The sequence below is a fragment of the Arthrobotrys flagrans genome (assembly GCF_004000055.1).
Source record: "Arthrobotrys flagrans strain CBS H-5679 chromosome Unknown unitig_1, whole genome shotgun sequence".
Lineage (NCBI taxonomy): Eukaryota > Fungi > Ascomycota > Orbiliomycetes > Orbiliales > Orbiliaceae > Arthrobotrys > Arthrobotrys flagrans.
In genome coordinates this window covers 2,621,057-2,638,241 of record NW_027137556.1, presented here as the reverse complement: position 1 = coordinate 2,638,241, position 17,185 = coordinate 2,621,057, and the positions used below count along the sequence as shown (strand labels likewise).

The window sequence follows — 17,185 nt, the reverse complement described above, 5'->3', positions numbered from 1 at the left end:
AAATGCAATATTTTTCCCTGCAGCTAGGTATATGGGAAGCGAAGCTTGGTTCCAATGATCCCTGGCACCACATCGGAAAATAAAAGGATGGATCGGAATGCCGGCAGGGTTGTAGGGCTCTGGGCAGAACGGTGCAAAATCGAGAATCCATTTATATATCATTAGAACGGAAAATCTTGTTGAAATATACATGAGTTAGCTTAGAGAAAGACGAATTAAGTTTTAAATTATTTGGGATAGATTTCTTCTCTACAGCAATGTCTTACATTGAACAAATTACAATCATTAAGATAAAGTGTGCGACCAGTTTCTCACTAACTTGAAGTAATACGGTGTAGTGAGGTGAGTGGTGGGGGGAGAAGTAACAGGGAAACTGTGAAATAGAAGTTCTTGGATGCTGTGATATAATGAATATCTGAGTCGACTACACACGATGGAGTAAAATGTAACATCGTCATGAGCCGGGGCGAGAGGTGTAAAGAGGGAAATCAAGAAGGGATGTTTCCGCCGAGATAGTTATGATAACCATGGAAATATTTTATCTCGTCACCAGACCCCTCAACTGTGAAAATCCCTGGTACTAGTTAGTGCTGGTGTTCGAAACTACATTAGTAGCGGTCTAAGTAGGAAATATTAGCGACATCATGGTTAATCTCTAGAATAATTTTATGAAATTACCTCGACGTGTCCCCATTCCAAGCTCCTCAGCGACATTGAGATAACTTTCCCTTCCTTTTGTTGCATTTCTCAAGATATCATCATAGCTCCCTCTATCTGCAGAGCTTTCTTCCCAAGGAGTGCGACTGGGTCATCCTTTAGAGACTGACGACTTATTGTTTCTGGAACTTGGGGAAAACATACCACATGACACAAGTTACTATATCTCCTACTTTTACAGCAACCCACCGGCGGAAACATTCCTAGGGAATTATTAGCCAAAGTTCTCTGCCCCCAATCACATATGCATCGATATGTGCGCACCTTGTGAATATTTGAACCACATTGCGCAACACAGAAGAGAACGCCCTTTTCATTCGGTTCAAATGGCTCATAGCAAACCGGGCATTCATCGGAATCGAGGGGCTTTCGTTGGCGCTTATCCTCAGATGCATCTCCTTCAACTGGAACCGATGATGTTTCGAATATCTCTCGAATTTCCTGCGGCATATATTTCGTAAGTTCTGAATCGGCTTCTTTGCGACAGTGAACGCTTAAGACCTACGGAATGGAGCAAAGCAGCTTGATAGCTTAACTCAGTTCTGGCCTGGAGCACCTTGATCATAACGAACAGAATATGCTTGCATGTTTCATTCTTGTGAAGGCTGTCGGGACAATCACATGTAGGAATGTTATCGAGAACGACAGTGTAGACATTTCCAGTAGACCCGGCGATCTTGAATTCCTCTCGAAGGTTTTCTTCGTCTCTCTCGCGTCCAAGGCAGAACATACGTTGTCTTCGAACTCGCTCGATTCGTTGCTCAACTGCAGCAGGGCAACTTGAACGATACTCCTTCAAACGGGGTGGTTCTGGGGGTTCTTCAGGTTCCTCGGGTTCTTCTGGTAGGCCAACGGCAGACCTTTTTGGAGCAGGTCTTGACGAGCTGGCTTGATCTTGGTCGTCTTGTAGTTCAGTATTTTCGAGTCCAGAATCTTCCCTTCGTCTCTTAGGCGGGCCCAGTCTCGCAGGCGTGTTGGAAGCTGTTGGATTTTCGGATGCCTGTGAGTCGGTCATATTGTGGGAGTTATCGCGGTAAAAAGGTAATATACTAGTAGTGAAGACCACTAGGCCACTACCTTCTGTCGCAAGAGTGATATTCTCTTGGGAATCTGAAGTTTAAGCTCGTGTCGTCAATTAATTGCTAAGACGCGGTATCGTTGCGCGCTGTCTACGGCTGCACAGCTGTGTGACACAACAGGCCCACATTGGGGCTTGTTCGGTCCTAAAATAGAGATGCAACAAGTAACAACGCGAGACGCTTAGGTCTATGGGATACTGGACACTAGCTCGATGGTCAGACCCTGCAATTAAAGTGCGAGTTTGAAGAAGGTGAAAAGCTTTAGATACTGTGGCAAAGTGGAGTTCTCTCTGAAAGCAACATTATCGCCCACAGATACTACGATCCAAGCTGTATGCTTCATAGCCCCGATATCGAATTTACCTTTGTAAAAGATGGCGCACTGGGTGTAGGAGTCCAGATATTGACCAGTTAAATTAGTGAATGGCTTAAAAGGAAACTACATCTGTACACTACTCTTATAAATGTTCTAGCCTCTTGGTTTCGATATTTACTCTTCGACTCGAGTTTATCGAATACATTAGCATTCGAGAAGCGATACCACCCAAGTTTCGGGCTCATAGGAGAGTCCTCGATCGGGGAAACGGGTCCGTTTCGTACGGAGCTACTGACCCCGATAGACCAGACTCGGTGACACTGCTTGAGTTGGCTGATAGATATCAACCTCACGACTACCCCCCAAAGGAATGTGTTGATAGTATCGATCAGCCTGGTCATAATAATACGACCTCCGCATCCGGAAATATACTCAATCGACACCCCATCTGTCACCTATTCCAACATATAGCAAACTCACACCGTGTTTCTTACGCTATACCTCTCTTATTGCTAGCGTATTGTGGATCTTTTGTTGTTCCTGCGTTAGGGTCTATGTTTCCCCAAAATGGCTAATTTAGGTCTACACTGTCGCCTTCATTTACCCCAACTTGAAGTTGCGCAGGGACCTGAATGCGGTCTGGACATTGTCTTAGGATGCAATCGATCACTGGACACACCAGCTACCTGAAGTGGTAGGAGCGATATATAGTCGATTAGCACCTGAAGCTTACAGCTATTGAAATCGAGGTCTTAGTGCGGCTTCGAGACCAGCTGTTGTGAAGATTTCGATGACTATGGCATGACATCAAGACAGAACCCGGATTATCGTTTCGGATTCTTGAACGATCACATTGGGCGTAGATGCCCTAGTATTTGGCCCTACGGTAGATACTTGCACTGCAGGTCGGGACCATCTCTCTTGCAGCCTCTAAACCGAAACTCCCACCACAGACTGGTTGTGCTTTATCCACCGCCATCGCAGGGCAATAACTACCTAGAATAGATCCACCCGTGTCCTCAGCTTGACCGTCGTCTCCATAGACCCATACGCGCAATGCACCCGCAAAGGTACTACCAATCGAGTCCCTCATAGCGAAACACGTGCATAAATCTCGCCGCCCCCAACTCGGACTCCATTGAGTTCTTCTCCTGTTATATCGTAGAATTCAAGGCTGTCTGTGGTATTGATGAAGTAGCCTATAGCGGGACGGTAATTGTTACCGAATCCTGTATCGATTGGGTTTGGGTAAGCTCTACCCAACTTTCCGCAGAGGGGTTCGTATCGGATAGCTTGATAAGCTAGGCCTTCGAATCCGAAGAGGTGGCCAGGCCGTCTTTACTAATTAATACTCTGGAGAAAACCACTTGCACTAGGAAAAATAATATGAAATATAGAAGAATCTTTAGAGACAATTGATGCAACATCCTTTTGTGATAGGCCTACTTTTCCTCTCCTGTTCATATACTTTAGCGATCCGAGTGACGAAAAGTCGAAGATGAAGGACTGTAAACGAAAGAATCGTTCAAATGAGTTAGAATTATACTATGACTGAAAAAAACGCCTTTGGGACGGGGACGAGGGAGTCTTGCAACTATACGCTAAGAACTCAGAGCGATTATTTGAATTCTTAGGCTGCCCGCTAGGAAGTTACACAAACCGTGGAATCAATTAGGCGCGTGCACTGGAGCCAGCGGCGGTCAACGGCTTGTGCCAATCGCGGAGCCTTTATTAAGCTCCCATGCGATATATAAGTGCCCTTTTTGGCCAACAGGTGGTATATCACTTAACCAATTAAGTTCCCGAGAGCAACGTAGATATATTTCAACCGGTTACTTGTCTGAGTTATTGATACCATGATGTTGCAATACTAGTCTGTTAAAGAAGCCGAGTTCTCACCATAGTCCCTCTTCATTGCCTGTCACGCGCTGTTTTGGGATTTTGTGGAACCCGGTTTTCAAAATTCAACTTTACCATCCTGCGGATCGTAAGACATAAGCAGTTGAAAGGAGAAAATTTAAGGGAAGCCAATGTAGTACTATAGTATGTATAGAACTAAGAATGCGAATCGGATGCTATTGATTGTTGTGTCCTTTTGGTTCGATAGCGAATAGGTGCAATCTTGAATCTGTTCAACATACGAAGCAAGTTTTATGTCAATGGAAAAGGGTAACTAGTTTCTGAGTAGGGGCTATAAGCTATTAATACCCTCGAAACTGCCATGGAATCGTTTTTCGAATATTCTCTCCCTCCGAGTAAATTACGTCGTGTTCTAGACCTGGTGTTCTATCGAATCACGAACTGAACACTTGGCTGATACAACCTTTTATACTTTATATCAGCCTCAACGGCTGTCACGTCGGGATGTCGCGCTCCAATTCTTTGCAGCTTCAAGTCTCGATATAAATATAGCCATCTCCTTTGAATTTTAAAATTCAAAAAGCGAGAGCACGGTCTTCAAGGCTGCAATCCGTTGCACCAGATTTAGCAGCAGACTGGATAAACCCCTGATTGGCTTACTTGGCGGTCCCAATTTCCGACTCGCCTCTTTACATACAATTCTCCTGGCGACGACTTGTCCTTGTTCTGATTCTGGTTCTGATCAGGTCAAGCTGCGATATATCTGTCATCTTAACCATCATTCTCTATCTTTCACTCGTTACGGACATATGAGATATCTTCCGCAGACTTCAAATTAATCTATCCAATCTGTAGACGTCGTCTTATTATTCTTATCTAATATCTACAGTTACATTTAATATTTAATTTAACGGGCATCCTCTCAATATATTATCCGCCAGCTGCAGTCCGGATGCACTTTGTGCTGCTCGCATGATTGCCCAAGTATATAAGACATATACGTACCTCGACCTTCTTTTCCCAGGGTTGACTAAGGGTGCACGTCTCCTTCCAGAACAAACTTTGACGACGGGAACTAGACGATCTGTTCTTTGACAGGCCTCCTTCGTAAGCAATTATACCAATTCGAACATCCGTCTTCAGTGACTTCGACTTCGACTTCGACCTCGAATCCAACTTCAACTTACGACTTCTTCCTCTTATCGCCCCTTTTCTCGCGATACCGAACCGTCATCCGTTGCCAAACGACGTTGCATTGGCTTAATTATATAGAACACTTGGCTTGCGTGTCGCGGTTCCGGCCCAAGAAATCTAAACCTCCTGAACGAGCACCCAACCAACTAACCAGAAAACCACACCAGAAAAAGTCCCAACCAACTCATCAGCAAGCTACAATCAACCACCAACCTGGCCGCCTAAAGGACTACCCTCGACACGCTTCGGCGGGTGGAGAACAAATGCCGCCCTTCAGCGCATCGAGAATCACCGGCCTCGTCCGGTCGGTACCCAGGCTACCCCTATACGTCATCCACATTCTTCGTCGAATATCACTCTACATCTTCTACACATTCGCCTCCATAATCAGATACTTCACAGAATGGGCAAGGATATGGTGGTGGGAGACTAAACGGGCAGGGTGGAGAGGGCAGATAAGCATAAACAACCTGTTACGGCTGGTGTGGATTGGAGTCGTGTATTGGAGTGAACTGGCGGGTTTTAGAGACGCAGTGGCGAGGTGTAATTGGAGCAATTGGGAGAGATGGGTAGGTTGAAAGACCCCTTGGGGCGACTATGGAAAACAAGTATACTGATATCAATTGGCATCAATAGCCCGAAGGTGCTACTCCAGAGCATGCGATTCTCATTGCTGACCCACAGCTCGTCGACCCTCACACATACATCCGATCAAAACCTGCAATGGCGGCGACAATGTACTATATCGACAGATACCTTGGTCGAGCATATCAAGATATCCTTGCTGGTCTCAGTCCTTCATCCGTAATCTTTCTAGGCGACCTGTTCGACGGTGGTAGAGAATGGGATACTCAAGACACAGCAGCGCAACCAGGGGGACTGGCCGAGGCGAGAAGGCACGCATGAACGATGCATACTGGCATCAAGAGTACGAACGATTTCAACGATTATTCCCTAACGCACCTGGCGTCTTGACAATCAAATCTTTACCCGGAAATCACGACTTGGGGTTCGGAAAGGGTATCAAGCCAGCAGTTTACGAGAGATTCAGGACGTACTTCGGAGAGACAAACTCGGTATGGGAAATCGGGAACCACTCCTTCGTGTTGGTCGACACTGTTTCAATGTCAGATGACAGGCAAAGCGCAGACGGATGGAGAGTCGGCGGGAAGGCAAAGCAATGGCTTGACGAATACGGCAAGGGAATGCATCAACCAGTACCCCGGACACCAGTTCCAAGGAAGTTGATGTCACAGCAGATCCAACTTGCCAATGAGAGGGACTCTACGGACCCAGGACAGCCACCACCACAGCAGAATATGTTTAACAGGCGATTGCCCTCTATACTGCTAACCCATGTTCCGCTGTATAGAGGCCCAAATACGCCATGTGGACCCCTCCGCGAGTCCAAATTGCATGGCGGTGGAATCCCCTTCAGAGCCGGGTACCAATATTCCAACGTCCTCTCCCACGAACTCAGCCGTGACCTTCTCCAGAAAGTTTCCCCAACCTTGGTCTTCTCCGGTGACGATCACGACTACTGCGTCCACGAACACTCCGGCGTTGGCGACCCGGGCAAAGGCATCCGCACAGGGCGTTGGGGAGTCGTCAAAGAAATCACCGTCAAATCCATTAGCTGGTGCATGGGAATCCGCAGACCCGGCATCCTCCTCCTCAGTCTCTACAACCCAGACGAACGTGACTATCCACATAACAACCTCATCAAGAACTTCGAAAAAAACCAAGCCCGCAAGAAAAACCACCTCGACGATGCCACCGAATACAGCATAAACGCCCAAACCCACCTCTGCCTCCTCCCCGACCAACTAGGAATCTTCATGCTCTACGCAGGCTTATTCGCCTGGACCCTCATCATCCTCGCCATCAAAATCCAACACTCCCCTTATTATCACCGTTCATCGTCCTCATTCTCAAAATCATCATCAGGTAAAACCGGCAACCCCCCACCTTCCCTCTTTATCTCCCCAGAAAAGGCGAATTTTAACGCCAAGAAACAAGATCCCATTCTACCCTTAGCAACCCCTACGCCAACGACCGCCACCTTCGCGTATCATCAGCATACACTGATCCCCGCGGTTAACGGTACGACGACGAGTACGCTCGCCACCCCGCCACTCGGAGGGATTTCGCAGAAACCCCGTGCAAATGCGTCAGGAAGTTTGTCGCCTGGGGGGTCTAGGGCCTCGAGTCCCAGACCCGGGTTGGGAGGGTACGGATACCCGCCTTCTGGACGAGTTACCCCGACTTCGGATCGAGACGATGAGAAGTATAAGTACAGAAAGGAGGCGACGGTGATGATTGATCCTACTGGAATCTCTGGAGCGATGAACCAGTGGATTGAGAAAAGTGGAGCTGGAGATGTTGCGGCGAAGGGACAAGAAGAAGCCAAGAAATGGATTGATGAGAAGAGCTTTTCGTTACAAAAGGCTTTACAATCTAACTTTGTAGGAAGACAGGTGGTTAAGGGATGGAGGAACGGGAAGGCAAGAGTCTGTGGATCCTGGATTGAGAGGAAGACAAGAGATTTAAGATCAGTTTTATGGGCGGTTTGTTTGGATTGCAGGGATATTGCTGCTGTTGTACTACCATTCTATTGGTGGTGTCTAACAACATATTAAAGAATAAGTTGTATCGAAGAGACAGAGGGGTATCTTTTGTTTTTCGTTGGTTTCTTTCTTGCAGGTTTTGGATTAGACGTCGGCATTCTGGCTTGGAAAATTGATGAGTCTAATTGTAATAATTCGAGCACAGAACAGGGTTTGATGAAAAAACTTCAGCATTGGGTCTTGATAAATGTATGGCGTTTACTATTTCTTCTTCTTATATATGCGTTCTCCAGATCGGGACTGCCGTATCCATGCACTTCTATTTTAAGCATCCTGTAGAATCGTGATACGAAACGAAGGTGCAAGTATCAATCTCATTCGGGTCCTTCTAAAGGCCAATATCTGCGGGTATAAGAACCACACAGGCAATTACAACGAACGGCGAAAGCCCCATCTATCCCATCTATACTACATCGATTCGATTTATACTTTTCCATAAAACCCGCCAGCAATCCCAATTAAACACCACCCATGGTTTCGTTAACACGCACTTTAATCCTTCCTCAACAAGCTCTTCCCTGTCATATCCTCAGGAACATCCAACCCCATAAACTCCAAAATTGTCGGTGCAACATCTCCCAAAACACCAATTTCACCGTTAAGTCCATACCCGTCGGGCCTATTTGTCATAATGAACGGTACCCGGTTGGTAGTATGCGATGTCTTCGGCTTACCCTCTTCGTTCAACATCTCTTCAGCGTTTCCGTGGTCAGCGGTAATGAACAGGGTGTATCCGTGAGCCTTGCAAGCGTCGAAGACGGTTCCGATAGCACGATCGGTATGAGTGACAGCCTCGATCGCAGCGTTAAGGACACCGGTATGGCCAACCATGTCTGGTGGGGCAAAGTTGTTCATGAGGAATGGGTATTTGCCTTCTGCGATCTTTTCGGCGAGACGGTCTGCGACCTCTTGGGCGGACATCTCGGGCTTGAGGTCGTAGGTGGCGACTCTGGGAGATGCGACGAGTTCGCGGTCTTCACCGTCGAATTGGATTTCGACACCGCCGTTGCTATGAATATGTTAGTATAACTGTATATAGTCGCATATCTCCAAGGATGGAAGCTTACAAGAAGAATGTAACGTGGGCGTATTTCTCGGTCTCAGCAACGTGGCACTGGGGAACACCCTTCTTGCTGAGCCACTCGGCAAGGACATCACCCATACGCTGAGGTGGGAAAGCAACTGGAAATGGGTAATCTCCCTTGTAGCGTGTCATAGTGGTGATATAGATATCCTTGGGGTAGTTGAAATCTGGGAGTGGAGAGTTATCGACGCCCAAAAGCTGAGTAATTTCACGAACACGATCGGATCGGTAGTTGAAGAAGAAGAGGGTATCGTTGTCTGTGCTCCAACAATTAGTATCTCACCATGATGCTTTGTATAGTCTAGATTTGAAATACCTTTGATACGAGCCTCGTCACCATTGACAATGATTGGCTTCAAGAACTCATCGGTTTCATTCTGCTCATATCTCGACCTGATAGTAGCAACTGGATCCTCGCTAGCCTCTCCCTTGCCATTAACCAAACCATCAAGAGCGACATTCAATCGCTCCCATCTCTTATCTCGATCCATGGCATAGTATCGACCAACGATAGTTCCAATCTTGCCAAGTCCAGCATCCTTAATCACTCCCAACAAGGTCTCTAGGTACCCAGCACCACTCTTAGGGTCGGTATCACGTCCGTCTCCAAACATGTGAATGTATACTTCAGGGACACCCTTAGCCTTTGCGGCTTTGATGAGTTCGAAGAGATGTTCTTGTTTAGAGTGGACACCACCGTCCGATACGAGACCGAGCAAGTGGAGACGGCCATTGCCGTTGATGGCCCTGTCGAAGGAGTTTACAATTTCTTGGGTCTTGGGGAATTCTCCTTGCTTGATGCTATGGTCGATTTTGACGACGTCCTATATTCCAATTCTAATGTTAACTAGAGTAATGGTATACCATAAAAAGAAAGAGGTTGTCCTGTACCTGCCAGACAACCCTACCGGCACCAATGTTCAGATGCCCGACTTCACTGTTTCCCATGAGCCCCTCGGGTAGACCGACAGCCGTCGAACTAGCATCTAATTCGGTGAAGCCCGGCTTATCTTGGTAGTATTTGTCCATATTTGGAGTATCCGCCTGGCCGATGGCATCTCCTGGTTGGCCCTCGCTGGTGGGAATACCCCATCCATCGATAACGACTACCCACGAGTTAGTATGATTAGATCACCATCTTAAGCATACGATAAGGCTATGGTATGTACATACTGAGAACAGCCTTATTCTTGATATCTGCCATCTTGTAATGTGGGGGTATTAACTCGACTATTATGTTGCGTTGGTCGCAGTTGTAAAAGAAGAACCGAATGCGAATGGGTAAGATAGTAATAGCCCGTCTATTCCTCTTGTAAACGATGAAGTCTAGAATGAATAAACGAAAGAAACTGGAATTAACGATTGAGACGAGGTTGTTTACGAAGTTCCGAGAAATAAGTGGTCTGTTCTTATAATTCCTATTATCGTGGAGGGGCAGCATTAACCCACAGCCCATCAGCGAAACTGACCCCAAAAAAGCAACCACATAAAAAAAACGCCCACATCTTCTCAACAGATCCATGTCGTCACACTCGCCTGCTTCAGAGAAACTAATTGGCCACAACCTGCCTCATCGCCGGGATCGGGCTTCATTCGTTCCTTCGAACTTCCCTCAGCACGGGCCAGAGAGAGATAGAGACTAAGAGAGCTCTTTATCATTCGCGTCTACGTACATAATAAGTACATACGAAGTACAAAATGGCCCTCGTCCCGGTCGACACGTCCGCGCTTGCTGGCCCCCACCCACCTACTTTCCCACCTCCTGAAACCTTCGACTTCATCCCCCAAACCTATGACCTTCTCGTCCGTCTACTCCCCCAGAATGCATCAACATCTCCTCATACACAGACAAACCTTCCTCCGATTGAACCAAAGGATGTAGATGCAGAAGGTTCGCGGATAAGAATCAAGATTCAAAAGGCGAGGACGATACTTAATGATTTACCAGATATCACAAGGTCAATTCAACAACAGGAGGAAGAGATGAAGGCTCTGGAAGAGAAGATTCGAAAGCAGAGAGAGGTGCTGGGTAGGATTCGGGAGTTGAAGGCGGTCAAAGACGCGAAGGGGCAGTAGTTCGGCGAGGTTACTGCATTTAGGATTCATTCTAGTATTCTCAACATGTTGAGTTACAAGACCGGCTGAATGCGATCGAGTATAGATTCAAACCCCCAGAGCCAGGGTGCGCGTATGTGGGTTTACTAACATACTCGATCTTTTAGGGACTTTCGGTCAAATCGTTTCGCGTCTGAAGAAGATGCAAAACCGAATGATATTCAATTGATATCGATCTGATCATGGTGGTTATTTTCTTATCTAACAGTATGGTTGTTGAATACACTTTTTTTTTCAATTCTCCTTCCATGGAATATCCCCCAGAACACCGGCTTTTTGTATTTGTCGTCAAGATACCCAAGAAGGAACGTAAAAAATAAGTACGCATGTGTGTTGAAACCCCGCAAAACCCAGAAAAGTTTGACGCAAAGATACATATAATAAGAAATAGATGATGAAAGAGGTAGAGAAAAAAGGGAATTATACAGCCGAGTAGTTACTAAACTAATGCTGCATCCTGTTCCCGTCGTACAATGGGCGAAATTAAACTGGGAGTGGGAAAGTAGAAGCCCATGCGATGATCTCCTTCTGGATCTCCTGGATCTCTGGGATACCCTGAGCAATCTTGGCCTTGAAGTCCTTGAGCTTGTTGGCCTCCTTTGGCAGCTCGGATTGAACTTCCTTTGTGATGTTGATCAGCTGGTCGATGTACCTAACGACCCTCTTAAAGTCCTCCTCTCCGAATCCGCGGCTGGTCATAGCTGGGGCGCCGATACGGATACCGCAGGGTGTCAAAGCAGACTTATCACCGGGGATAGAGTTCTTGTTGCAAGCAATGTTGGCGTACTCGAGAACGGTCTCGACACGGGCACCATCAAGACCCTTTGGACGAAGGTCGAGGAGAACCATGTGACTGTCAGTTCCGCCAGAGACGAGAGTGTAACCGAGAGCCTTGAATTCAGATTCGCAAGCTTTGGCGTTCTTGATGACCTGCTCCTGGTACTGCTTGAACTCTGGAGTGAAGGTCTGGCCAAGAGCAACGGAGAGAGCGGTGATGGTGTGGTTGTGAGGACCACCTTGGTGACCAGGGAAGACACTAAACAAGGATACACATGTTAGAACGAGGCGTCGTGTAACGCAAGGTGGTAAGGAAGATCTTGAGTTACATACCTGAAGTTGATAGCGTCCTCGAGCCCGTAGAGAGTCTCCTTACCCTTAGCATCAACAGACCTGACACCCTTTCGGTAGAAGATCATAGCACCACGAGGACCTCGCAAGCTCTTGTGGGTGGTAGTAGTGACAACATCAGCGTGTTCGAACGGAGATGGGATCACACCGGCAGCGATCAAACCGGAGATGTGGGCCATGTCAACGACAAGGTAAGCTCCAACGGAGTCAGCGATCTTACGCATTCTAGCGTAGTCGATGAGACGGCAGTAGGCACTGGTTCCGGCAACCAAGATCTTTGGACGGTATAGAACAGCAGTCTTCTCCAACATGTCATAATCGATGATGCCAGTGTTGGTATCCACTCTGTATGGCATGGTCTCGAAGTAAGTCGAGACGGCAGAAATCTTCTTAGCAGGAGTCTGGTAACCATGGCTCAAATGACCACCGTGTGGTAGATCCAATCCCATCAATCGATCATGTGGCTTCATGAGGGCCTGGTAGACCTGGAGGTTGGCAGGGCTGCCAGAGAGGGTCTGAACATTGACACCCCACTTTGCGGGGTCGCAATTAAAGGCCTTGAGGGCACGCTGCTGGCACAATCGCTCGATGCTGTCGATGTGCTGGTTTCCACCGTAGTATCTGGCTCCTGGGTAACCCTCGGAGTATTTGTTGGACATTGGCGAACCAAGAGCATCGAAGACAGAGCGGGAGGTGATGTTCTCGGAGGCAATCAGCAGGATGGATTCCTTCTGACGCTTGATTTCAAGATCCTACACCGACAATTAGAATCTGATATCATATCGTATCATTATAATTAATTCGGAGGCTTACCATCAACTGGGCCACCTCGGGATCGAGTTCCCTGAGAGGCTTCTCCAGCAACTGTACATGGCTCGTTAGTATTCTACCGTCGACAGTGTAGTAGATAGTGTATGGCGGGGTAGTTCCCAAATACCTCCTTGTGAGCTTCGGATAAAGCGTATGTCGACATCTTTCAGGTTATTAAAATTAATTCTCTGGCTGAATTGATGAATTGAGGATGTAATGCAGGACAGAGGAGATCAAAAAAATCAAAGATGAATAAGCTTTAAATTTTTCCAATGGACTTAATTCGGGGCCGGTTAACGTTGGTCCCTCGTCTGAAATGACTGTTGCTATTGGGCGGGTAAAGTAAATTTTTCTGAATCGGAGGGCCGATGTAGCTGCAGCCTTTCGCCGTATGTCCTTTGCCCCTGCAGCGTTGTTAAGAACCAGAGCCAGCCAGAACGAGCTCCCAACATTACCTGCTTGACTATCGATAACAATCAGTTAGAGCGGGCATCCCTGCCACCAACCGAACAAAGCCATGAATTAGAAGTCAAAATTGACGGACTCGCGCTCTGAAAGCCGGGTCGGATTTAATACTAGTGTGGTAGAGCCTACATTCCAACTCGAATCGAATTGAACAAAATACTCCAATTGCAGTTGAAAATTATTCTTTTCAAAAAAATTAAAAAAATTAGAAAGAGTGAAATAAACTAACAAAGCTACCGAATACGGGTTAGATTTGTCTCGTGAACCAGGCCCGGACCGCCAAATTTAGATCAAAGTTAACTTGATGTTATCTAATGGAAAATGCATATCCGAAGTCGTTGGTGTATGCGAAACAAAGCACAACTTTGAAAAAAGATATATTACTGTGCAACCGTAGGCTTTGGGTGTAATATACGACAGCAAATTGCAGCTCTCATATTCTGGCGCCTTATTTGCAAGTTGCACTTGGGCATGTAGCTGGCGGTGTAGTGGCGGTACTGGCTAGCCATAGGTTGAAATATTTGATATTTAGGGAAGCACCATGCTAGGATATCTATCTTGATCGAAATACCCTGAATACAACTACAACCCGAGCATACTAAAATATGCTGCACGTACGAACCTAGAGATATAGATACGTACTCGGCGCTTGGACCTGACACGAGATACCCACGCGGGTGGATACCTGTTTAAACATGGCCCACGAGCTCAAGCACTGCTATGTTACCCCTCATCCCCTTCCAGAATTATAGAAATAACAAATTGGTTATTTCAGTGCAAAAATAGACGGCTAGCTAGTATTCAACCGATGCCGGCAATCCTATGACTTTCTTCCGTAACGTCGTGGGACCTGAACATCAACCACTCAATTAGTTAATTATGCACGACCCACTCGTACACATGATCGTATATTTTATTCGGCCTGCACCGAATAGGGCTTGCTTGAAAGCTCCCTGAAATCCGGTTGGCAATTGTTAAGAATTGGATCTTGAAAAATAAACTTATAGGCTAGGTTCCCGAGAAATATAGCTATAGTAGAACGATCTGCAATATTAAAATTCTAATATGTAAGTGTTAAGGAAGTGCTTGAAGATATTTAAATATATCAAAACTTAATGCTTTGAAGAAAGCGGGGATGAATTCTGAAGCTAGACCCACACAAATCCCAGCCTTCCAGAAGATATCACGTCAGTGAGCAAGAAACTTGCCCCAAATAGACCATGACAGGTCCGCAATCGCGACTAATACAGAAAAGCGGGCCATAAAGTCTGCAGTGACTTCTTTAACAGGCAGAAGCAACCGGTTTTAAGCTCTCTGGGCTAGTAGATTAAAGGCCACGGAGTACAAAGCTTAGATCAAGGTTTTCGTCGCTTCTTTTGCATAAAGCTTTCCCAAAAGAATATGGGTCCTTTTTAGGAGGTTGCTTGTTTTCCGCGAAGACTGTTTTTTGTTTTTATGTTTATTTTCTTCTTCTTCTTGAACTTGCGCAATTACTAGCAGATTAAGAAGCAATATTTTACATACACTTGGCGGTTTATTGGTCTTTGTAGACGACGAATGGCTTTTATTTTCGAATTTTACCGGCAAGCCCGGTGGCTTTGTATTCAGTTTAGGTGATTCGTATGTATGATATTCTATAGTATCGAGCTGTTTTGGACAATGCTTTCGAAATGGGGGATCGGGATCCATAATTGTAACCAAATAGCCAAATAGCCAGTAGGCCCAGTCTCGGTCCCATAGTAAACCTGTAAAACTGGCCAATTTTAGAAGCTTCTTAGCTCGTAATTAATTCTATGGCATAGTCATCATATTCTGCTCCAAGGTCCCACAGAGGGATAAACCCGATAGGAGAGATCAACATGCATCCGATGCCGCAATTAATATTAATATCGTTCAAAAGCTTGCCATGTAAGGAATATGAGGTAACTATATGAGGTTTCTTGTTCTAACCCTCCCTTCCAAAATGGATAATTATTATGTTGCTTCTGGTTCCGGAGCTGGTCCATGGGAAACGGTCCATTTGCACAAGTAAGGATAAGGAAGGAAGGAAAAAAAGCTTAAATCCGAAAGGTCTTAAGAAACCTCATGTTGTGAACGGAACAAGGTGAACACAGGGGAGCGATTGCGACGATAAACAGATACAGGCACAGACATGCATTGCATGCTTACTATCTCGTGGGCTATATCGCTAGTCTTCATGTCGTGAACACTTTTTGAAACTTTGGTCAACGCATGTATCAAAATTCCAACAGGGTCAAAAGTGCAAAATGGCTTGCAACTGCCCGTTTTGTCAAGTCGTCTGAAGAGTCGAGAGCCGACCGACCCACAGATGACCCTGGAACCGTATAACAAGGTTAACGAACCACTGTTCCCGTTTGGATTGGTCATTAGTAGTGGGTTTCTAAAAATCCTAAAAAAAAAAAAAAAAAAAAAAAAAAAGAAGCGAGAAGTAAAAAAATTTGAAGCCGAAAAGAGCAAAAAGAAGATGTCGTCAGCGACAGGATTCGAACCTGTGCGGGCGAACCCATTTGATGTCCAACTCAGAGAGAATTCGAGTCAAACGCCTTAACCACTCGGCCACGCTGACATTCAGGGCTGTTCCATGTCGACGGGAACTAAAGGCAAACTATAAATCATTCGACTTGCTGCGTGGAATCGTGTCAAGATCGATATCGAGATATAAGGACCTCATCCCGCTCGGCTATGGAAGACGTTGCAACGAGCTACCAATCGTTGAACTGGGGGCGTTCTCCCGCGACATTGCCGTAGTTCGAGCCTATAACCCTCCACCATATAAGCTAAGCACCCCACTTGTGAGTGGCAAACGTTGCAAACGAACCCACTAATGTGGACTTGAAGTGCTTCATAACGTCTATACATGGGGCTAACGGGATCGCGAGCTGAAATATAAAGTGCTATAGGTTTGAAGTCCATGCGATTGATGGCTTGATGTCTCGGGGCTCTTTCACTAAAACAGCGTATTCCCCACCTCGAATTAATTTACTATATTTGAAGCCTTTCGTTCGCGATCGGTCCGAGCAATTTCGATTTTGAATTCACGAATTCAGCTGGTGGGGAAAATCTAAAGGGGATTTTAGTACTACCATGTACTCACATTTAGGTAATTACTGCTGGTACTGACTTAAGTACAGTACTTAGTAAGTAATGGATACTGATTTCATTATTATCAATTTGCACTCCGCGTACGAGTTCGAAACACGGCTCAACGAAGGCCCTTGATATTACGGCGAACACTATGTCTACAAAGGGAATCAGCGGGGGGACCACAAACACCCAATGCCTGCAAACTATTAGCGAAGAGAATCAGGAAGAATAAGAAATACAAGCACCATGCACAATTTTGGGTAAGCGACGTCTGGTCTTTGCTTCTGCCAAGATAGGAACACTAAACGATTCAGCACCATAGTGGAGCAGCAGCATGCGAATGGCTGCAGAAAAAAGCCAGTTTTCCCTCGCTACGTTGCTGTTTATACCACTGGACGGGACACAATACATGAGCTACTGTTAGAAGGGTCCGAGAGATAACGGCAGCTGGACAAATTGGGAGTAAGAAGTCAGAGGAGGCCAGAAAATGCGGCATGGTCGAGTCTAATTAGGTGCCGAAGGGAAGGAGACTATAATAGTGCCCGGACGGCATATGCTGGAGCTTCGTTTGCACGATTCCATTCAGATCCCAGGGCTTTGGCTATTTAATAACCACAAGGTCCGACGAAGCTATAGATACTTTAACTACCTGCCTGCTTCTTATAAGATCTTGCTACTTTTATAT

The 17,185-nt window shown here is 46.1% G+C and overlaps 5 protein-coding genes across 5 annotated transcripts; 2 read left to right on the top strand and 3 right to left on the bottom strand.

Annotated features, from left to right (window-relative positions):
• Window positions 1-608: 608 nt before the first annotated feature.
• Window positions 609-1,732, bottom strand: DFL_008796 (uncharacterized protein; the record flags this gene model as incomplete). Its single annotated transcript, XM_067638581.1, has 5 exons — window positions 609-619; window positions 679-803; window positions 862-920; window positions 982-1,158; window positions 1,223-1,732. 5 exons carry the CDS (start codon window positions 1,730-1,732, stop codon window positions 609-611), a joined length of 882 nt encoding a protein of 293 aa, XP_067486456.1.
• Window positions 1,733-5,429: 3,697 nt separating this feature from the next.
• Window positions 5,430-7,805, top strand: DFL_008795 (uncharacterized protein; the record flags this gene model as incomplete). Its single annotated transcript, XM_067638580.1, has 4 exons — window positions 5,430-5,735; window positions 5,803-5,903; window positions 6,029-7,113; window positions 7,186-7,805. 4 exons carry the CDS (start codon window positions 5,430-5,432, stop codon window positions 7,803-7,805), a joined length of 2,112 nt encoding a protein of 703 aa, XP_067486455.1.
• Window positions 7,806-8,285: 480 nt separating this feature from the next.
• On the bottom strand, window positions 8,286-10,081 carry DFL_008794 (uncharacterized protein; the record flags this gene model as incomplete). The annotated part of the gene is made up of 5 exons (XM_067638579.1): window positions 8,286-8,802; window positions 8,861-9,134; window positions 9,194-9,701; window positions 9,769-9,983; window positions 10,051-10,081. 5 exons carry the CDS (start codon window positions 10,079-10,081, stop codon window positions 8,286-8,288), a joined length of 1,545 nt encoding a protein of 514 aa, XP_067486454.1.
• Window positions 10,082-10,575: 494 nt separating this feature from the next.
• On the top strand, window positions 10,576-10,953 carry DFL_008793 (uncharacterized protein; the record flags this gene model as incomplete). Its single annotated transcript, XM_067638578.1, has 2 exons — window positions 10,576-10,768; window positions 10,826-10,953. The coding sequence occupies 2 exons, from the start codon at window positions 10,576-10,578 to the stop codon at window positions 10,951-10,953; spliced, it is 321 nt and encodes a 106-aa protein (XP_067486453.1).
• Window positions 10,954-11,475: 522 nt separating this feature from the next.
• Window positions 11,476-13,093, bottom strand: DFL_008792 (uncharacterized protein; the record flags this gene model as incomplete). The annotated part of the gene is made up of 4 exons (XM_067638577.1): window positions 11,476-12,028; window positions 12,103-12,872; window positions 12,934-12,984; window positions 13,058-13,093. 4 exons carry the CDS (start codon window positions 13,091-13,093, stop codon window positions 11,476-11,478), a joined length of 1,410 nt encoding a protein of 469 aa, XP_067486452.1.
• Window positions 13,094-17,185: the final 4,092 nt, after the last annotated feature.